Below are 20,624 nucleotides of genomic sequence, written 5' to 3'. Positions count from 1 at the left end.
GTCCAAGATCGATGGATTTATCTTGTTATTAACTGACTTAACTAATCAATTGGACATAATAAAAGTACATTTTACTCTGAATTTTATATATACTATTCAAAATTTGTTTTTGTTTTTACCCGTACGTGTATTATGTTTAACACAAGCAGGTCAACGAATTCCGCAAGCTGGCTGGAAAGGATAGACTAGTCGAGATATATAATGTATTGATGGAATATAATCTTAAACATGACGATGTTTTAATCTATTATTAGAGTATCAAAGAGAATGTTTAAAAGATTCAAATAGTATCGCAAAAAAATAGACAATTAGCTGTTTTGTTAATATAATTTATGTTATTTCGGCATGCAATTTTATATTACATGGTAAACATATACTAGTAAATCTTTATCAAACATAATGTGATCGTTTTATTAAAAGAAATTAATTCAACTTAGTAAATGTCCTTAATTAAAGGATACATTGCCATGGAAATAAATATATACATGAAGTAAGTGTAACAAAATATATTAGGTAGATGGGACATCGAACTAGCCAGTTTTAAATTTTCATTTTACGTATGTGTATGATTAAATTTGATATGTATCGTCGATTCACTCAAGACTTAAATCTAACAATTAATCAGATTTAGGCACATTTTTGAGCAGTTGGTGTAAATCGTATTTGATTAATACGTTTCAAAATATAAAAACATCAAATAACTACGTTCATATGTCCGATTATTTATATAATGATTGCCCACAAAAGTTAAATTAACCTCTTCCGGTCAATGTGACTGAAAGCCACCAAAAGAACATGTTCTTGATTGTTTGTTTAGCTTTGGCGCATGTGTACGCTCCGGCTTAGCTAGTTTCATAATCGGCATGGAAATTCGTCGGAAGAATGACAAGCGCTTTTCCTCTAGATGTATTCTTGCCTTTATTTGGTTTTCCAACAGCTGGAAAACGATATCAACATTTTCACCTGTCTTGGCTGATGTAAATACAAACTTTTCCTCCCAGTCGATACAAACGACAGATTCATTGACGGTGTTAATAATAGGTTCCCGTTTTTCTTCTAAGTCTGTTTTATTTGCAACGACAACAATCGAATAATGTTCCTTATGGTTATACTCTTTTATTTCATCGCGTAATCTTTTAACAGTTTCAAAACTTGTTTGATTGTCGACTGCATACACTAAAATAAAGGCGTCACCGGTTGCTATGGCAAGTTTGCGCATGGCAGGAAATTCGTGAGATCCGGATGTATCTAATATATCAATTTCTACAGCTATCGTTTTAAATTTCATCCGATGTCGGTGTAATTCTTCAACAGTTTCTTTGTGTGTCTCTGTGAACTTGTTATGCATAAACTGACTAATAATTGAACTTTTTCCAACACCAGCCGTCCCCATGACAACCACTCGATAATTCGAACCTCTTGGCGGCTGATCAAATGACATATCTAAAAGTAAAGCAAATTAAAAGTGAAAATATTGTTTTCGTATATAAAGAATGTAATCTGAATATAAACATCAACTGACCATTCGATAGATATTGATAATGAATACATTTGCAAGGAGTAAAATTAATACACAAATAATGGTTAACTGAAAAAATGCGCCATTATTGATCATTTAATTTTAAAATAAGCTAAAGGAATACACACATGTAAGGGCAGTCAATTATTTGTTCTCAATTCAATGCTCATGGTTATTCTGAATTGAAATCGAGTTGGAATGCAATTTAAATAGGCATTATATAAAACTTGTAATGCCTAGGTCACAAATAAAACGGCCGCCGCCTTATCTAACGATTTTACAACATCGGCGGCATTGAAGTTTTCGCGAACGCCGGGCGATTTTAAATCTGATACCTTTCTTTCGCCGGGCGATTTTCTGCTGAATTGATGTTACAAACAGCATTCAGACCGGGCGGTCGCCACTCGATATCCGGACGGCACATGTGCGATTTATAAATTGATCGAATGGTCGCCGCGTGGGCGCTAAGCGGTAAAGGTTTGGCATTTTATGATATTCTTTTAAAAATGTCTGGTCAATATGCCAGCAAAGAAGGCAGTTTATAGAGACAAGATGAAGACCAAGCAAACAATGCAACAATTGTAGTAAATACAAATCCGCGTAGACGTTCTTGCTCGACCATAAAGTGCCTGTGCACTGACCCCAAAAATCATCTACTAGTAGTACTTAAAACTTATCGTCGGCCGACCGATGACCAAAATTTTCAGCTGCTGCCGTCCGATTGTCACGGTGGCTGGACGAACTTCGGCCGATATTACGATTTGTTTGGAGAAATAGACGCCGCCTGGCGGCCGTTTGTCATTTGTGACTTAGGCATAACACAGTATGTACCATGATGATTATTCATCTTAATTTATCAGCTGGACAGGGAAATTACCATGGCTTTGAAAATCTAAAAAGTAACAAATTTCGCTGAGGTTGCATTCTTGTTTAAAAAATGTTCTGTGCACATTTTTGCTTCTGTTTTTCTTTTTGAATTACATAAACATACAATACAAAATTAAGACCATGAATATAATATAATGAAATATCAGAAAACCGAGTTTTGTTTATGACAATAACCTTTCAATGTCAAACACCTCTTTTACACTTTTTGCACTTTGATTTTACATCACATACTTATTGACTGAATGTGAAAGGTTTAATAACCGTTGTAAAATCTAACCATAACGTTTGATGTGTTACATTAAAAGAATTCCGCCACATGCTTTGTCAGCAAGTATCCTCTAAACGCTATTTTACTATCTTAAATAAAAAATACCCTATCTCAAATATCAAACACTAACAGTTATGCTGCTTAAATTTTCCAGATATTTACTTCTTGTTTTTCACACTGTTGCGCCTTACGATACCTTTGAAAGGCAATCATATTACAAATCAATGCAATGCAAGATTAAATTAAAGGAATGCATGAAAATAAGTGTCATATATCCAATGATGTGGCTCCTCATTAGAAAATTGTTTAATTACTGATGATGCCTGCATTTCTCTTGAAAAGAGACAAAGAAAGAAATCCTATTAACATCGTAAGATATGTGTGTGTTTTAACAGGGAACGGTCCTTGGCTTATTTAAATCCAGTACCGAATTCTTCCGTTGAATATTAACAGTACTGTTTGAGTTATTTAATTCAGGATTTTATTAGGGTTGTTCGATATATTTAATTTATTGTACCGCAGAGAAATAACGCTATCCACAATGTCGTTGATGATGCTATACCTAAATAACCATAGTTAATACCTTTCCAACTGTATAAACACGAGGCTTCAGCTAAACACAATTTTAGTCAAATGGCAATTTTAATAAAGCCCCTCGTTGACACTGTAAAAATAAGGTTCGGAAAGGGGTTGTGTAATAAAGGCAGGGAAAGTATTGAAAGTAATGGAAGGTATCTAATCCGTGATACTGCTTTTTTCTGTGTGTTTTTTGTGTGTTTTTTCCTTTTTAAAATACAGGACATTTAAAATTATGTATTTCAAACCGCAGAGAATATTTTTAAGGGATGTAATGTTCATTTAAATATTTAAATCGAATGCTTTTGAGATATCGTAAAATACACATTATCGAAAAACCCTCGTAATAACGAAAAATTAATTTTGACAATCCTTAGAGTACTAAAATAAGATAGATAAGATCTCAGGGAAATACGTCGTCTAGAACGCAGCCCCGACAACTTTCAGTCACGCAGGGGCTTCGGAAAGGCACCGTGTTTGGCACCGAAACGAAACGGCGCAAAATACGGGACAGGTCAAAGGCAGATCAGGGATGCTACGAAGAGTTTGTTTGAGAAGTTACAAAAATCTTTCATACAGAATAGTATCGGTGAACAAATATTCCATTTCAAGAGTCAAATATGCTGTAATGATGCAGGAACAAGAAAAAAAATCAGATTTCCAGTTTATTTCATTATTTATCAACCTATGTGCCACAGATTGTTTACCTTTTAGCCTGTTTAATATGGGTACAGAAACAACATACACCTCTATCGGTGAACGTCCTTTATTATTTTGTCAACATCTTTAGAGGAAAGTCTTTTTTTTTTCCAGCGTACTTGTGAATGTTACAGAAACGCTATCGAATTGGTTTAAAATATATATGCACTACTATAATGTAAATTTTCCTTTGTTCAATCGGTGCATATATATTGAATGGCAAGGCATTGAATACCTTAGATGTCCATTTGTGCATGCCATAAAATGGTCAGGGGCATATAACGTTTGAACAAATTGAATTTTTATGACAAAGAATGAAAACTTTACTGGCGTAACTAATGGAAACAAAATATCAAATACATTTGCATTTAAATGATGAATATTTGTAAAAACAATTACTTGGTATGGTAGCTCATACAAGCATGCTCATTTATCTTACAAATTAAGACAAGAGAAAAGAGTTGCACACATTTACTACTACCCGAAACATCAGAAAATATATACTGTTGAACCAAACAAATAACGTCATAAAAGTCACTCTGAACTAGATAATAAGGAGTGACAGCATTTTAACGACAATGACTATTAAATTACTAATCAAACGGATAATTAAGCTTCTTTAACTGATGAGATTAGTTTGCAATGTACTTGAATGCAGGGTTTACATATACAGAGAATTAAAGTAATAAAGACCAGCGTCTTATCCATCCACTATAATTGGAGGTTCTTTAAAAGTGATCGTTAAGCTTAAGCACCAATAGAGAAGCAAAAATGACAAATGTATTAGTCGTGATGCAAATGCAGTTGCACTACATAAAATATATACATTAGCATTTGATATTATCTTTGAGAAACAAATGTTTCTGTCTGAGCTACTTAGCATTTTAGGAATTCTGTATTAGGAGATACAAAGACATCAATTTAAAAATGCAACATGCTATAATTTGTTATAAAATCTGCTAAATGTCAAGTATCCGGTCTTTGTCTTCTAAACAGTATTTGTTTTATGAAAGTTACCTGATATTTGCAAGAAGATGTAAAATCATATGAAGAAAGTGGGAGGAACATAAGAAATACTAGAAATGTTATATTGATTAAACATAATTTGTGACGTGCACAGTGCATTAGATGAATTCAAAAATGTAACATTAAATAACATGTATTCAATAAACTTCAAACCAAAGAATGATCCACGTTTTATTGAGTTTGAATGCACTCGTGCCGTTATATTGCATTAATTTGTCAAATAACATGACAGATCTGTTCATACCTCTAAAGCAGGCCAAAATATAATGCGAAAAATTCTATTTGAACTCGCGTATGTATTTAATATACGCGATATTTTATCCTGGGTCTATTATTATTCTGTAAGTAAAGCACAAGAAGTATGAAATTCAGGTTTTACTTTAAAGCTAATCATGTTGCTGTTTATCAATGATCACTACATATATCATTTAGATGAAAGGATTTTATTTTATTTGAGAACGATATACATTATGAGCTTAATAATGAAAGATAGATTGTAACAATACTAGAATATCTCTTTTAAAGAGCCATACATAATCACAGAATTTGAAAATTAAAAACTATGCCATCAGATTTTCGACAAAAAGTAAGAGTTTGTCAAAAGGACAACAGATGTATCATGCTAACTTGCAGAAGTTATTATGAACATAAGAGGCTAAAATATATTATTCATTAACATGCATTTCGTGCATAACTTTAATGCACAATGTTTGACCAGCTGTTTTTTTATTGTCATATTTCAACAGGATTAATATCAAACAGAACAAAGGCGACGAAACGGAGTGATTTTCTTGATTTGCCTCCTACAAAGCCATTTGTTGATGTGAATGTGGCAGATATATCGAGACAGGGTACTTGAGCAAACACGCGACTTACTTCAACATTATATGAAACAGTTTTAAAAATACTACAAAATGTTCCATTAAAACATTGAAAGATTGAAAAGGAAACATATACTGTAACATTGATAGAAAGGGAAGGAAAAATATTGTGTCGTTATAAAATACAGGATTTATATTATCTCCTGATATAAAGAAAGGTATTGCTTTGTTAACACTCGAACGGTCTTATTTACAGATTACAAAAAAGCAATACTTCTTACATATACTATGACTGTCTAGACATCGCGCTGACAATTTAAAGTATTGAAACTGAAATAAGGAAAAGAAAGAAATGACATACCTAAATAAGACTATATCCTCTTCCGCTATTTCTCTTAATAACAACCGTGTTTTTCATTATTGATGACTAATACAAATTAAAGTTGTACACCTGAAAATAGATTTCAATGTTTACATTATATTATGTCTCAAAAATTGCTAAACGTGCATTCCTTTACCTAGATGTTGTAGTTTAGTACAACTCCATTATCTCTGTTGACAATGTATAACTTTTTCATGTAGGTTTGCGATATAACTTTATCATTAAATGTTTATATACCAAGTGCACATTAGACTACATAAGTGAGAATCTTATACAATGTCATGATTGTGTACATTTAGTAAGTCCGCGATCCGGTTAGATATTACATTTAACTTATTTAAGATAGCAAATTTTATAAGAACAGTACTCGGTTCAATGAAAAATAGCAAATGTTATAAGAACAGTACTCGGTTTAATGAAAAATAAGTCTGCGTAAAATAAAATGTTTCAAGTAAGTTAAGAGACAATAGCCGACAGACGATTTTTGACTTAGACAAAATGCAACAATCCTATATTACCTTTGCTTTACTATTGTTAGTAACAGTAGTGTTAACTGTTAGTTAATTGTCAAACAGAAACTGTCGCTGTAATTTAAGTATAATGATTGAGTTTGCGTAATTTAAGAATTATGATTGAGTTTTAGTGTGTATGTTGAAGTAAATTGTTTACCTACTATCAAATATTTCAATTTTAGCAATGCATTTATATAAAATATTAAGTGCTATCAATTTAAAATATTTTAACTCAAGAAGACGTAATTATTGATAAGCATTAGATCCCAGCTTTAGCTCTAAATGTTAGAAGAAATCCAAAGTGTGAGATTGAATTGAGGAATCTTAAGTAACAAAAGTTTAAAACTAAGAAGTTCGGTGTTTAAATTAAGTATATTATTTCATTTATTTATCTTAATTAACTAATTACTGAAATTGCTCTCAACAGAAGGCGTTAGATCTTACCCACACAATAAAAATATTCATTCTAATAATTCACAAATAAATATAAGAAATCATAATTATTCAAATGGTTTTCAAGAATAGTATTTTACTCAAAAAATACAAAAATATAAAGGAATTTCATATTTCTGTATTCACTCATACATTTAGTAACAGTAAAATCTTTTATGTATATTATGTTTTAGTTTTAAAATTTCAAAATGTAAATTAGCATTTAAATCTATTAACATGTATTATATTTTGATAACAAAACCCTGCTTTTGAAAGCTATAAATCTCTAAATGTATATTTTAAGAAAAAAAGATCGTTGTCTATAGGTATGATAATTTAAATAACTTTTTACGGTAAAAGGAGTATATATATACCTGTGCTTTAAAGTTTTCATTCCATTCTTAATAAGAATTTAATATTTTCTTACGGTTTCCATTTATAAACAATGAAACAGCGGTCCTGTTGTAGCGTTCAGTATTTCCCTTTTACGAAGGTGTTTCATACGTTCATTGGTGATATAACTGTTTTGCATTAAGATAGTGTCAACTTTATCTTAAATCGTTCTACATCGCTCGGCTAAAAACCGATATCTCCAGATGAATACAATATTGCACTTAATTAGACGTGTTCACAGATTTTCACTTCAATTCTTTTCCTCTACAAAATATTCGCACTGTTTGAAAATTTCGTTTTTATTAACAACTGAGTATTGGAACTATAAATTGTACTGTAAATACTGTTTTAATCAAATATCCAATAAAGGCTGAAGTAAAGTCGGTTGTGTTGAGTTTAAAGGGGTATTTATAAATACACACGGTCCGAATATAGGATTTGTATTTTTATATTTCATTTGAACATACATTTTTAATTACACAAAATAGACATATCTGAGCAAATTTTTAAAATATCAGATTAAACTATTAGTCATTCCGAAAATCACAATAATGCTCAATTGTTGATAATCAATCTATTATTCTAATTCGACCAGCATTTTTCACTATTGAATATAGAAGAACCGAAAGTGTGTTGTGTGTTATTATGCAATAGAGTCACAGTTGACGTTCTATATTTAGATATGTGACGTAATCATTACACATTTGACGTAGCCACTAAAAGAATAGAGTGAGACTAAAAAAAGGATTTGGGCACCACACTAAATACCGTATTCCGGTATATACCGGGCAAGGCGCTTGAATCATAAAATGCTAAAATCTTGCCTTTTAACCCAACGGAATGAACTTTTATAGGAATTCGAGAACGGGACCGCAGATTGCGGCGCATATTTTCGATCGTGTAACGGTTTTTAAAAACGTTTCTGCTACATCTAAATATCTTTTCTATAATCCGAGTGTATGGATTCAAAAAAATATATTATCAATTGAACCCAATCTGTCTCTTTTAAAACTGGTCAAATTTTACGGTATTATAAAAAAGACAAGGAGTGACATCCGCCATTTGCCGCAACGTTTTCGGCATGAGTTTATCCCCTTTGGAAAAATTGATTACTATTTTTTCAGAATTTTGTTCCCGTTATTTTTGTCAACTATCAGGTATCGTCCGGATATAACGTTAACGGTTAATTGTTTACACGTGTTGACATGTATAGGCGGCATTATAACGGGCGTATTCGTGTTTGATTTGTTAACTTGGAGAAAACAGACACTTTAGTAATATGGTCCAACTGATTTTGCCTAACTGAAAAAGGGAATATTAAAACATGATCTATAGATAAATATTTTAGGCACTCATCTGGTATTCATTACTAAAACAATTAAAACAAAAATCAAGCATATCAAGGGGATAACTTACGCCGAACGTTGCGGCAAATGGCGGATGTCACTCCTTTTCTTTTTTTTAATATACCGTAAATTTGACTGATTTTTAAATTAGCAGATTATATTAAATTAAGATTAGATAATTAAAGACCACCCGCTCGCATAATATGAAAAGATATTCAAAGGTCGGACAAACAATATGTAAAGCCGGTACGGATTCGGATTTATGCGCCGCCATATGCAGTCCTGTTCCAGAGTTCCTATGGGTCTAATTCATCTTTTCACATCGATTTATGTAATTATGATAATGAATGAAAAATGTAAAAATTGGCGAAAAAAAAGATATTTGTCTATTATGTGATCATGATTTCTGCAAGCGTCTAGAGGTACTACGCCAATCCTGTATTAAGCAAAATCCATAAGAATCCGACGCGCTTAAAATAAGTACGAAAACAAATCAGGCGCAATTTTGCTTAATATCCGGTACGGCAACAATTATTTTTTGATGTCGTGTTAGAATCGAAATAATATATCCAAATCGGTGATTTTATCACTTGATAACATCACTGTTTGTCGTTCGGATGCGTATCATTATATCTCGATATATTTCGTCGCATCCGAACTCCAAACAGTGAGGTTATTGAGCGATAAAATCACTGGTTGGGATATATTATTTCTTAAACATTATCTACTGTAGACTTCTCTTTTAAAAATGATTGTGACGATACGAATTGATTCATCGCTATAACAGTTGTATTAAATATGCGGTCAGTACTATGAATACTTGTTAATTGACTGCTGCAGAGCATATGGTTTTGTCATTGACGTTAATCACGTCAGAACTGGAGTAACACGATACGTTGGAGATGCCGTTGACATGGTGCAGTTATTAAAATGCATGAATAGTTTAACTGCAGATAAACAAATGAGCGTTTTATTTATTTATTTTTTTTTTATTTATTTATTTATTTATTTATTTATTTATTTATTTATTTATTTATTTATTTATTTATTTATTTGTAGTAACCTAAACATGTGGGTCTGCGATAGTTGGTTATCAATTTACGAAGATGAATGCATCATTTTGAATTTCCTACATTATAAACTGACACAATATAAGCTGCGTGTATTTTGTTGTATTTTTCCTGATGTTTTCAGACATGACAATGCTTTCATTAACGTTAACAAATAAATTATTACTTTCTTTTTTCAAAAATAACTTAGATTTTCAATTTCTATATCATTTGATTCTTCAAAAATAACTTTTAGTTTTTCAAATTCTACATGGTTATTATTTGTTTCTTCATAAATAACTTTAAGATCGCTAAATAATTTATTAAACGATTTTAAAACTGCATTTGATATACATGTATATACAAAATCTATCATTTTTACTTCAAGTCAATGCCTGTTTTGAAACTATAGCAACAAAGACACGTCATATCAATTTGTTTGTTGGTTTTTATCAAGACATAATTTTCGTTTCATCTCATCTCAATTTGTTTCATGTTGAGAAAACACATTATAAAGCACCTCTTTAAATGTCTGACATTAAACAAAGCGCGGTGTTGCATGTTTGTGGATTGACGCGTCATTTGAAATATCAATTCCTTGCGGTACTGCTAAGATAAACTCATGTAGTGTTTTACTTCATGTTCATTTCATAGACAAACACACCTGTTTTGTTTCTTAATGTGGACAGTTTATTTTAAATGTCAAATAAAATCGTTCCCTAGGCTTAAAGGCTAACACTGTTGATGAGTTTCATATGTGACTTCTGTAAAATGATGACATTTGCAATTCAAATTATTCCTCATATAATACAGGATGCGCTGACTATATTGTGATGCTCCGATATAAACAATTACATGTAGTGGTGGTGGTTGCATTGGTAGTTTTCACTCCGTATCACGGCAGTAAGTCACATTAAATTTACCAGAGCACATTCAGCCACCACTTCTTTCCTGGACAGGCTGTCAAGCAGTTTACCAGTACTAGTTGCCTTCCTTTTCCCAATGAACTGTATGACTGTAGAAAGGATTTCATGATCAATCACAATCAAAGAGATCAGCACCGTCCGGGAATCAACCGGGTCGCCAGATTCACAGCCAAATGCTTTATCTGTTGAGCTAACCTGACGGCTTAAAAATGTCATGTATGATGCGGAGTACGGTATCAATCACTTGAAATGACAATAAAAAGCAAGCTATTATTCCAAATAATTTTCACATATTTTTTTGGATAGGCAATTATATATATTCTTTTATTCGTCCGCAATAATTCATCATTTTAGATGTCTTAGAACTAAAGCTTTTATCTGGGCAAAATATATTCGACATAGCCTTTTATAATCTAATGAAGTCAAAACTATTAAAGTTGAGACATAAAAGATGAATAAAAACAACGGTGTGCGAGTGTCCGTGTGAATTTCTCTTTATAACTTAATACCTATATTATAGGCCATTGATAGACAAAACTGTTTTTCTAATATATAATATCATTTTTAGGTATAATATCAACATTTTTTTCATTAAATATATTATTGTTAATTCTTGGTCTTCTGTTTATTGGTTAAAAATAAAAGCTAAAATTTTGGGGTCAACTTACATCATTTAAACATATGTCCTTTGAACTTTGTCAAACGATTATCTAAATGATTCATTTAATAAATTACAATCCTTCAAGGACAGTTTCAGAAGGCGTTTTGCTATTAGCTATAATTTGATAAATTAATATTATTGACACATTCATACTGTATCTTTACTGGAGAAAAAACAATGACTTTTAGAACCAATTCGTCTTGTTTGTCTAGTTCTAGAACTATATTTTCTTTTAGTATATCAATGTAATATCGGTTAATCTTGGAGATCTCTTAAATTAACATTTGGTTGTTGCCATTTAATGAAATACTCAAATTCGTAAAGCAATTTCATTAAATAATATGATATCCGGAAATATTTGATGCCGTTTAGAAGTTTCAATTAAAGGTTGCATCCGTCATAAAATAACCATAGAAGAGCTAAAATTTATAATTACATATTAAGTTAAATAAAAGCTCTTCAAATGTTTTTATTATAACAGTTTACGCAAATCACACAGTGTGTCATATTCCTTAAGTTTTAAGTCTTGTTTGTAATATTGATCTCAAGCAATGTTGTTGTTGTTATGGTGGTTGGGTGGTGGTGGTGGTTTTTGTTTGTTGTTGTTTTGTTTGTTTGTTGTTGAAGTTTTTCCTTTTTTTTTCTTTTTTTTTCTTTTGAAAGGGGGGGGGTCTATGAAAAGATGTTAACAGTTAGTAACTTGATAAAGGTTCTTCTTTTGACAGATTAAAAATGAATTTAGTTTTGAATTTTAATTGAATAAAAATATGTATGCATTATATGAAAAGATTCATTGTAATAGAATTAGTAATAACCAGTAGTATTCATTATATTTCTCACTCAAAATGTAAATGTTGATATGCTTTTAGTTTATATAAAATTCATTTAAGTTAAGTTGTGTAGGAAGTCATATAGATATACTCTCAAATCAGTTCCTGTAACCAAATCAGTACAAAGTGATGACAGAAAGTGTCTTGCATGCCTCAGACAGCGAAATTTGATTTGACCTGCTTTTCTTTGCTGCTATTTCAGTGCGGTTTCCAAATTATAGGTCAGAGTTGTATTGTAATGCGACTAGCCATTGGTTTATAAAAGTAAAAAGAGAACCGCAAGCGTCAATGGGACATATTTTGATTGTGCGAGAAAATAAATTTATGAAGTACGTATAAAATTATTATTAGAAGAAATAAGGTTGGTCACGGCTATATTACGGGATTACTTCAGATCGTTTCTATAGCAAAATTACATTTTATGATGAATACCAAATTTTTAAGGTATGTTCGGGGCCATTTCTCATGATGCAAGAATATGTGAAAATTGATAGGACAACCTGACCTTTTACACAGATATTGGATATGTTCTTCAGGTGGAAATCAATGCTTTTATTGCAATACTGTTCACTCTAACATAAATTTCGGTCATCGAATAAATCTACTTGTTCAGTTTCCTGCATATCTTAAATGAGCTTATTTTTAGTACGTGTCTTGTTTCTTATAATCTAAGATTCCAATACCGTACTTACTTATACCAAACCGTTTAGTAAATGAACCTCTTGTGTATTCTATTTGATGTTATTACGTACTTTATGAAAGACATTCATCGCCACTTGTTTTATTCAATCGTAAAATATATGCCTGTACATAAACGAAATTATATCGTATTGTTTTTTATAAAAATACGAACCCTTTTAAATTACCAAAAAAAGTAAAAATATTTTCATGCAAAGAACAAAATAATGGTAAATGCAATTTAAGCAGCATGCCTCCAGAGTCAAGCTAATTTTCATTAAAATTTTAAAAATATATTTAAAAGTATTGTGAAATGTACAAAGAAAATAACTTACACATGTAATTAACCAAACACAGGTCAAAATAAGCAAAAATAACCTTAAATGCGTTAGTAACGCAGTAGATATATGATGATACATACAAAAAAATCAGTCCTTTATCGCACATAACATGTAAATCTTACTTGAAACATAAATTTTTTTACTTTTCTTGAAATCTTAGTACATTTTTCTCAAGTTTAACTATTTTATTGTAATATTTTGACTCATATGGAAGCATGCAGCTTTAAATACTATCAAAAGCCTTACAGATGCTTAAAAGCTGATAAGATTTAATGTTCATTATTGAACAACGTGAGCAAACATTTTTTTAACAAAATAAATGGAATAATTGAACAGCAGGAAAAGTCAATAATTTTACTATAAATCACTCAATCATTTTACGTTAATAACAGCATTAAGACCAATTATTTTGGTTCCGTTTTTATTGCTAATAGTAATTTGTCATAATTTCAATCATGTTAAGAAATCTCCTGCAATGACGTCACTTTTTTATATTTGGAACAACAGACAAAAGCCAGACATTGCGTGTTCGTGGATTGCCCCATCTTACGAAATACCAATTTCTTATAGTGAAAACTACTTTGCAATCAGATTTCGTTGACATTTTTTCCCATAACATGTCATGTTTTTTTGTTGTTTTCTGGGGGTTTTTTTTGGGGGGGGGGGGGGGGTTGTTTTTTTTTTTGGTTCGAGTTCTTAAAATAAACGAACGTGATTTGCCATGTAATCATCAACTTAAAACCCAAAATTTCCTTTATAAAGATTTTGATTTTCTAAGTATGTGTATTTTTAGGAAACCTGAAACCTGCACTTAAAAACAATATAAGAAGTCAATAGGTACACAAAATTGCCATTATTATTTTTTGTATTGCCAAATCGTGCGTTATTATTTAGGAAAATTGATCATTTTGTAATCTATGTTCCATTTTAGAAGAGAAGAAATCGGAAATGTTTAAATAAGTAAGGAGGAGTGTTCATTAGTCACTTACAGCTGATTTTCTTTTCACAACATGCTAAAATTTATAAATTTGAAAACGGGCCGAAGAATATGATATTTTTTATATAATAACATATACTCTTTGTGAACGTTCGATGTTGTTTTGTTTTGTTGGGTTTTGTTTGTTTTTGTTATTTGTTTTTTTTGTTGGTTTTTTTATGGGGATGTTTTTTTTTAAATTTATTTATTAATGTTGTTGTTAATTAAAGATCGTAAATTTGGCAAGGATGTTGAAATTGCACACTCAACACAACATTCGATTTTTTAATGTCGGCCTGTATTGTATTGAGCGCGATATTGAATAAATGAATGTTACCAAATATGTAACTGAACATTCTATTCTATCTTCATTGAATGGGGAAATTAGGTGATGAATTTGGTTTGCTTGACACTCAGCATGACATTAGTTATAAAGTAAATGACGAGCTTATATGTGACGTTTCCCCAACATTCAGCTCGACATTCGATCTGTATTGAATGATAAGCTAAGATGTGAAGTTGGCTCGACATTCAGCTCAACATTTCGTTTGTATTGAACGACGGCCTAGACCCTTTTTCAGCTGAACATTCGATTATATTGAAATGAGGGTAGTCTGGTTCGATATTCTCGACATTAACCGTCCGCGCTTATATTCCACATCTTCTCCACTGATTTGTATAAACAGTTCTAGACCTAACATTTTTATCGATGAATTCAATCGTTTGTGGTTGACTTAAGGGATTGGGCTTTCTTTAGGGATTCTGTATTTATCTATATTATGATCACATCCGTGTTATTTTCAGCACGACATTATTGTTGTATTTGTGGTATTTTTAGTTTCAACTTTTCGGCATTTTCTAGTTGGGTGGTTCCAATATTCCTACTTGAATAATGTTGAATCACCCTTAGGATATGTTGCCTGCTTTTTAAATTTGTCTTTTGACGTCTTATCTGTGATACGCAGGCTTCATATTCTCTGATCCCCTTTCAAAATTCTATTTTATTTAGTTCTGCCCATTGTTTTCTCGTTTAGGGCACACGCTTTTTATTACTTGGGGACCATACGCCGCTTTTCATGGAATGGCACGGAAATGTCACATTGAAGGTTCCATGATAACCGCCGTATGAACACATCTGCGGATGTTTCTAAATTCAAAATTTTACCATTTCATGTTTAAATGTTGAATTCTGCTTAAGCCGGTGCTAGGGGGCGTTGACGGTAACTTGCACTTTCCAGTACCGTCCATGAACAGGCTCAATCAAACCGAGCCTGCAACATTTTCAATTTTGCCGTGTTGGGCTTTCTTTAGGGATTCTGTATTTATCTATATTAAAGTAAATCTATATGAAAAAATATTTTTGAATAAAACATTATTTTAAGGTATCTGTACTCAAAGTTAAATTTGTAATATGACAAAAAAAACTTAGCAAATTTTCAAAATATTATTTACCTGTGTATTAATGTCCTTTCTTTTCCAATCTTTCTCATACTTGTTAAAAATCATACAAGAATAAAGCGTCTTCTACACCGCTGGCTCGATTTCAACAGAAGTTTTCCACGTTATATTTCATGCTTTTACCGATGATATAACTCATAAAAATACAATACTATCACCTTAATTGCCAATCACAGAATGTAGTTAGACAAAAACAACTGTAAAACCTGGCGAAACTGATATTTCACATAATAAGAGATAGCTCTAAATCCTCTGAAATACGAGTATTGTGGTTTTTGCTTATAGTTTTTTAACACATGGCTATAATAAAAAGGGGGGTGAATTAGTACACAAGAAGCAGATCGAGTCTATGGAAAGACTTGCAGAAAACATGTAAAATGTGATTTATATTTTCTCATAGATTGTTTTGCCGTTTTGCTGTGTGGCAGCTGTAAAAAGTTGCCCCGGACTTCACTTCGATGCTAGGGGGCGTGAGGGATGTTGCACGAATTTATTTTCCCTCATTTACAGACTCAATCAAACTGAGTCTGCAATTCTTATGTAATTTTGTTGTGATTAATGCTTCCGAAGGATCACTTTGTTTCCAGATTTTTATACTTCACAACAGCAGGTGTCAAGTGCTGTGTGGCAGCTGTAAAAGTTGCCCCGTACTTCACTTCAGTGTTGTTATATTTTTCTGGTCCTTCGGGATCATTGATGCCAGCACTATTAAGTGTTGAGAATTGAGTACCGCTCAAGCCGGTGCTAGGGGGCGTGAGGGATGTTGCACGTATTCATTATCCCTCATGTACAGACTCAATCAAACCGAGTCTGCAATTCTTATGTAATTTTGTTGTGATTAATGCTTCCGAAGGATCACTTTGTTTCCAGATTTTTATACTTCACAACAGCAGGTGTCAAGTGCTGTGTGGCAGCTGTAAAAAGTTGCCCCGTACTTCACTTCAGTGTTGTTATATTTTTCTGGTCCTTTGGGATCATTGATGCCAGCACTATTAAGTGTTGAGAATTGAGTACCACTCAAGCCGGTGCTAGGGGGCGTGAGGGATGTTGCACGTATTCATTATCCCTCATGTACAGACTCAATCAAACCGAGTCTGCAATTCTTTTGTAATTTTGTTGTGATAAATGCTTCCGAAGGATCACTTTGTTTCCAGATTTTTGAATTTATGTTTGGAACTTAATCAATTTGGAATATTATAAAAACAACTTTGTATTAGTTTAGATATTATACCCTTAAAGCATTATAAGGTATAGTGAAACGTAAATGTAGTAGGCGTGTTTGTACATTGTATATCGTTTATTAACTTTATAAAGAACGAATGCATATGTATGGAAATTAGATACTCGTTCTTATTGTTTTTGTTAATCATGAATGCTATTCTCAGAAATAGCTTTAAAATGGTATGTTACTGAAGAAGAGTATATGGTTCGAAATAGAATTCTATTTACGCTTGTCTATTATTCACAATATATATTTCAAATGTTTATAGTTTATCATTTTTTCTCTTCTTTTCTGCCATCGGTATTCGTGATCCGGGACGCACGGTTTCGGGAAAATGCCAAACTTAAGGAAAACTAATAATCTGTTTTGTTTTTGATATTCGCCGTAATTTGTCGCAATAAAATGGAAAGCGGGGGTATATGTGGAATTCATTATTCATTTCATTATCTACTTTCATCCATATTGACATATAGGGGTATCGAAAATTCTTATTTATGAAGTAAAATACAAGTTATGGAAATAAAATAAGATTGATATTTTGCTCAAAGTATTTATTGTGTTAACAATTTTAATTATAAATTTTCAGCTTTTCCTGAAAAATCATGAACGTTCTAAATTACGTATACAAATAGGGATGCCAATATTTTTCTATCAAATTATTTTTATACTCGATTTAAACTTTAACCCATATATTTTAAATGACCTTATTGCTAATGACTTTCAATATAGCATGACCCAATTTTGCTTTAAAGTAAAAAAAAAACACTTTATACCTCAGAAAAAAATTATTTTTTCACTTTAAGAAATGCAAAATTGAGTTTTCTGATATTTAAAAAATAGTTTTAGGTTATGTTTTTATGCTTATAACTTGAAGAAGTGCTGATTATGGCATCATTTGTCTAAGAAGTAGCAAAAATACAAAGTAGTATTTTGACACTCATACAAAATACTAAATCACTATAAATACACTTATTGACAAGATGCAATAGAAACAAACAGGGTCTTTGTCTAATTAGAATCTTTTTGGAAACCTTAACAAAATACCAAAAATACAAAGCTTTTAAAAAATAATAATAAAAGCATTGTTGGGGTATAATGGGCCTCTAAGATTTAACTAACAAATCTATAAGTACTGGCTGAATTGTTTCAACAGTGTCGTTTTGTACATACTTGTACAATTAAGAAACATAATGAATCTTGTTACTGCTAATAGTTGGCTCAGCTGTAATCTAAATTTAAACGTTAAATGTTGATTATGTATTTGAACTCTTGATATAATATCGACATTATTGAGAAGAACATACTATTGTTTGAGCGTATGAGAATGCTCAATAATCTGAATTCCATATTATGGATTTTTGTAAACTGTTGCCACAAAAAGTACAATTCTGCAAAATAAGTGTCTTAATTTGTCCATAGATCTATTTTACCATTTTAGTAAGCATTATAATTATACGTCTTTGTTTGTTCATAGATGTAATAAATTATACATTATCATACTTAATTAATATCATATAATTTCGAATGAATAGACGTATGAGTAGATACTAAATTGTTGTATTTATTCTACTTGTGTTTAATGACCATTAACTTTTAATATACCGTCGTCATAAATTTGGATTAAAAGTAAAAACATGCTTTTCTAAAGTTCCGTTTAACTTCCCTAAGTTTAACTTCCAAATTGTGATGTATGTGCGAATTGTATTCAGAGCTAACATACAATGCTTTGTGACAGTTATAACAGTTGTAACAAGTACTTACTAAATAGTTTGAACAAATCATATGAAATATATAATTATGTCATTTTTATATACACACCTATAACGTTGGGAACCATAATACAGGAGGTAACAACTAATAGTCGGCTCAGCTGGTAAATGTTAGATCTTATTGCTTACATATTTTGTGTTTGAACTCATTATACAAATGTAAAATACAAACAATATTGACCAAAATTAATGCTTTATTGAGCACAAGAAAATGTTGAATAATCATGCCATATTTCGTTTCACTTTAAACTGTAGCCACAAAATTTATAGTTCTGAGGAGAAAGCCTCATTGAATACTTTTACAGGATATAACTCCAGAAACAATCTCAGGGGGAAAGTTTGAAATATAAGTGTACATGTATCTGGTAGTCTGTAATTACTGGGCAAGTTTCTTTTGGTTAAAGTCAGTCGCCAGAAGTTGCAGACTATCATGTTAATTAATGCCGTCAATCATTTAAAGGTCAGATAATATACAAAAAATGGGGCAATGACCTGTATTGAATTCAAATTGTCCTGGTCCTTATCTAAAATGTCGAACAATACGGAAATTAGAGCATAAAGAATGTTAACAAATACGTGATGTAGCTTTTAGTCATCTTGAAAACGATTTTAATAAAACAAAATGTATCACTTTGACAATTAAACTGTTTATTTAACATTAAACTATAAGCATAGTAATTATTCCAACTTAGATTTCTTATAAACAAAGTTTTTACAAAATAGATTATTCAGAAGGTTTCAAATCAGACTGAATATGTCATTTTGTATGATTAAAAATTCTTTTGCAGATTGGCATTTTCTTGCCGATATGAATACTATTTTAGAATTTAAGGCACATTATGCTTCAGGATCTAAAAAATCCTTCTTTAGAAAGGGCAAATATGCTTTTAATAACATTTAGATATGTTTTAGAGCATGTTACGTGTTAATCACATTAGAAAAGTAGCACTGAATGTGAAATTATTTGTCATAAAAGTATCAATCAAAATATCATTTTGACTTACATACAAAATAATAAATCATTGTACTCGTACTAATTGCTAAAAGGCAACAAAAGTGAAATATGGTACGGGAATTTGACCAATGAGTAACTTTTGTTTTTGAAAACTGGAACAGAAACCAAACAGCTTTTGAGAAATTAAAATAAGGGAATTTCTGGGTCAAAAATAGGCATCAAACAATCAAAGAAATGCACCTTATGCCACCTATCATTCTGTTAATTAACACTTAACAAGAATGGCTGTTTTGAAGTCGGTTTTTTTTTACATGCTTATTCGACGAAAATGGTTTTGTTTCTTTAACGACTCGATATCGAGTAGTTGAAAACGTAAATATTTTAATAGCGTTCTATAGTGTGCTAAAATAAAAAATAGCTATGTTCTCAATATATTTCAAGATTTATATGTTTCCTCGTATATCGATATTTTTATTATAAATTTTACCTTCCGCATCCGTATTGGCTTAACCTTATTTCAACAAAGCACCATTGAATTCATAATTATAAGCAGATGTTTTCCTAACAATTCCCTTCAGCACACCTATTCATCTTGCAAATATATTTGTTCATTCTTTTCACTGCAAAATCATTATTATTCGTGGGACACTAATTTTCGTTGTTCTAAAGAATATGAACAATGATTTTAATTACGAACCGATGGCTCATATTCGGTCTTTAAACAACATGTTACCCTTGTTTGCCCACACCATGACAACATGCCAATTACCCATTGAAATTAATAGGGTTGACATTTTTATTCCATAACCTTCGGACAACTTTTTTCATTATCAGGCCCCATTCTGTGTATTCATAGAGATACCGTGGACTGGCCATTACGGAAACGTATAGCGACCA

The 20,624-nt window shown here is 31.4% G+C and overlaps 1 protein-coding gene across 1 annotated transcript; it reads right to left on the bottom strand.

Moving 5' to 3' along the window:
* Window positions 1-312: 312 nt before the first annotated feature.
* Window positions 313-15,797, bottom strand: LOC132712680 (ras-related protein Rap-2a-like). The gene is made up of 3 exons (XM_060695087.1): window positions 15,776-15,797; window positions 6,159-6,248; window positions 313-1,443 (listed from the first exon to the last, which is right to left on the bottom strand). The coding sequence occupies exon 3, from the start codon at window positions 1,439-1,441 to the stop codon at window positions 767-769; it is 675 nt and encodes a 224-aa protein (XP_060551070.1). The 5' UTR covers window positions 1,442-1,443; window positions 6,159-6,248; window positions 15,776-15,797; the 3' UTR covers window positions 313-766.
* Between the last annotated feature and the right edge of the window lie 4,827 nt (window positions 15,798-20,624).

Source organism: Ruditapes philippinarum, unplaced genomic scaffold (genome assembly GCF_026571515.1).
Source record: "Ruditapes philippinarum isolate M1 unplaced genomic scaffold, ASM2657151v2 ctg1813_1_1_1_1, whole genome shotgun sequence".
In the NCBI taxonomy this organism is placed as follows: domain Eukaryota; kingdom Metazoa; phylum Mollusca; class Bivalvia; order Venerida; family Veneridae; genus Ruditapes; species Ruditapes philippinarum.
Note: the sequence above shows the minus strand (reverse complement) of the source record. Positions and strands in the feature narration are given on the sequence as shown.

Bases quoted from the DNA above. Each gene is read 5' to 3' on its own strand.
- LOC132712680 (XM_060695087.1), bottom strand. From the start codon at position 1,441: ATGTCATTTGATCAGCCGCCAAGAGGTTCGAATTATCGAGTGGTTGTC.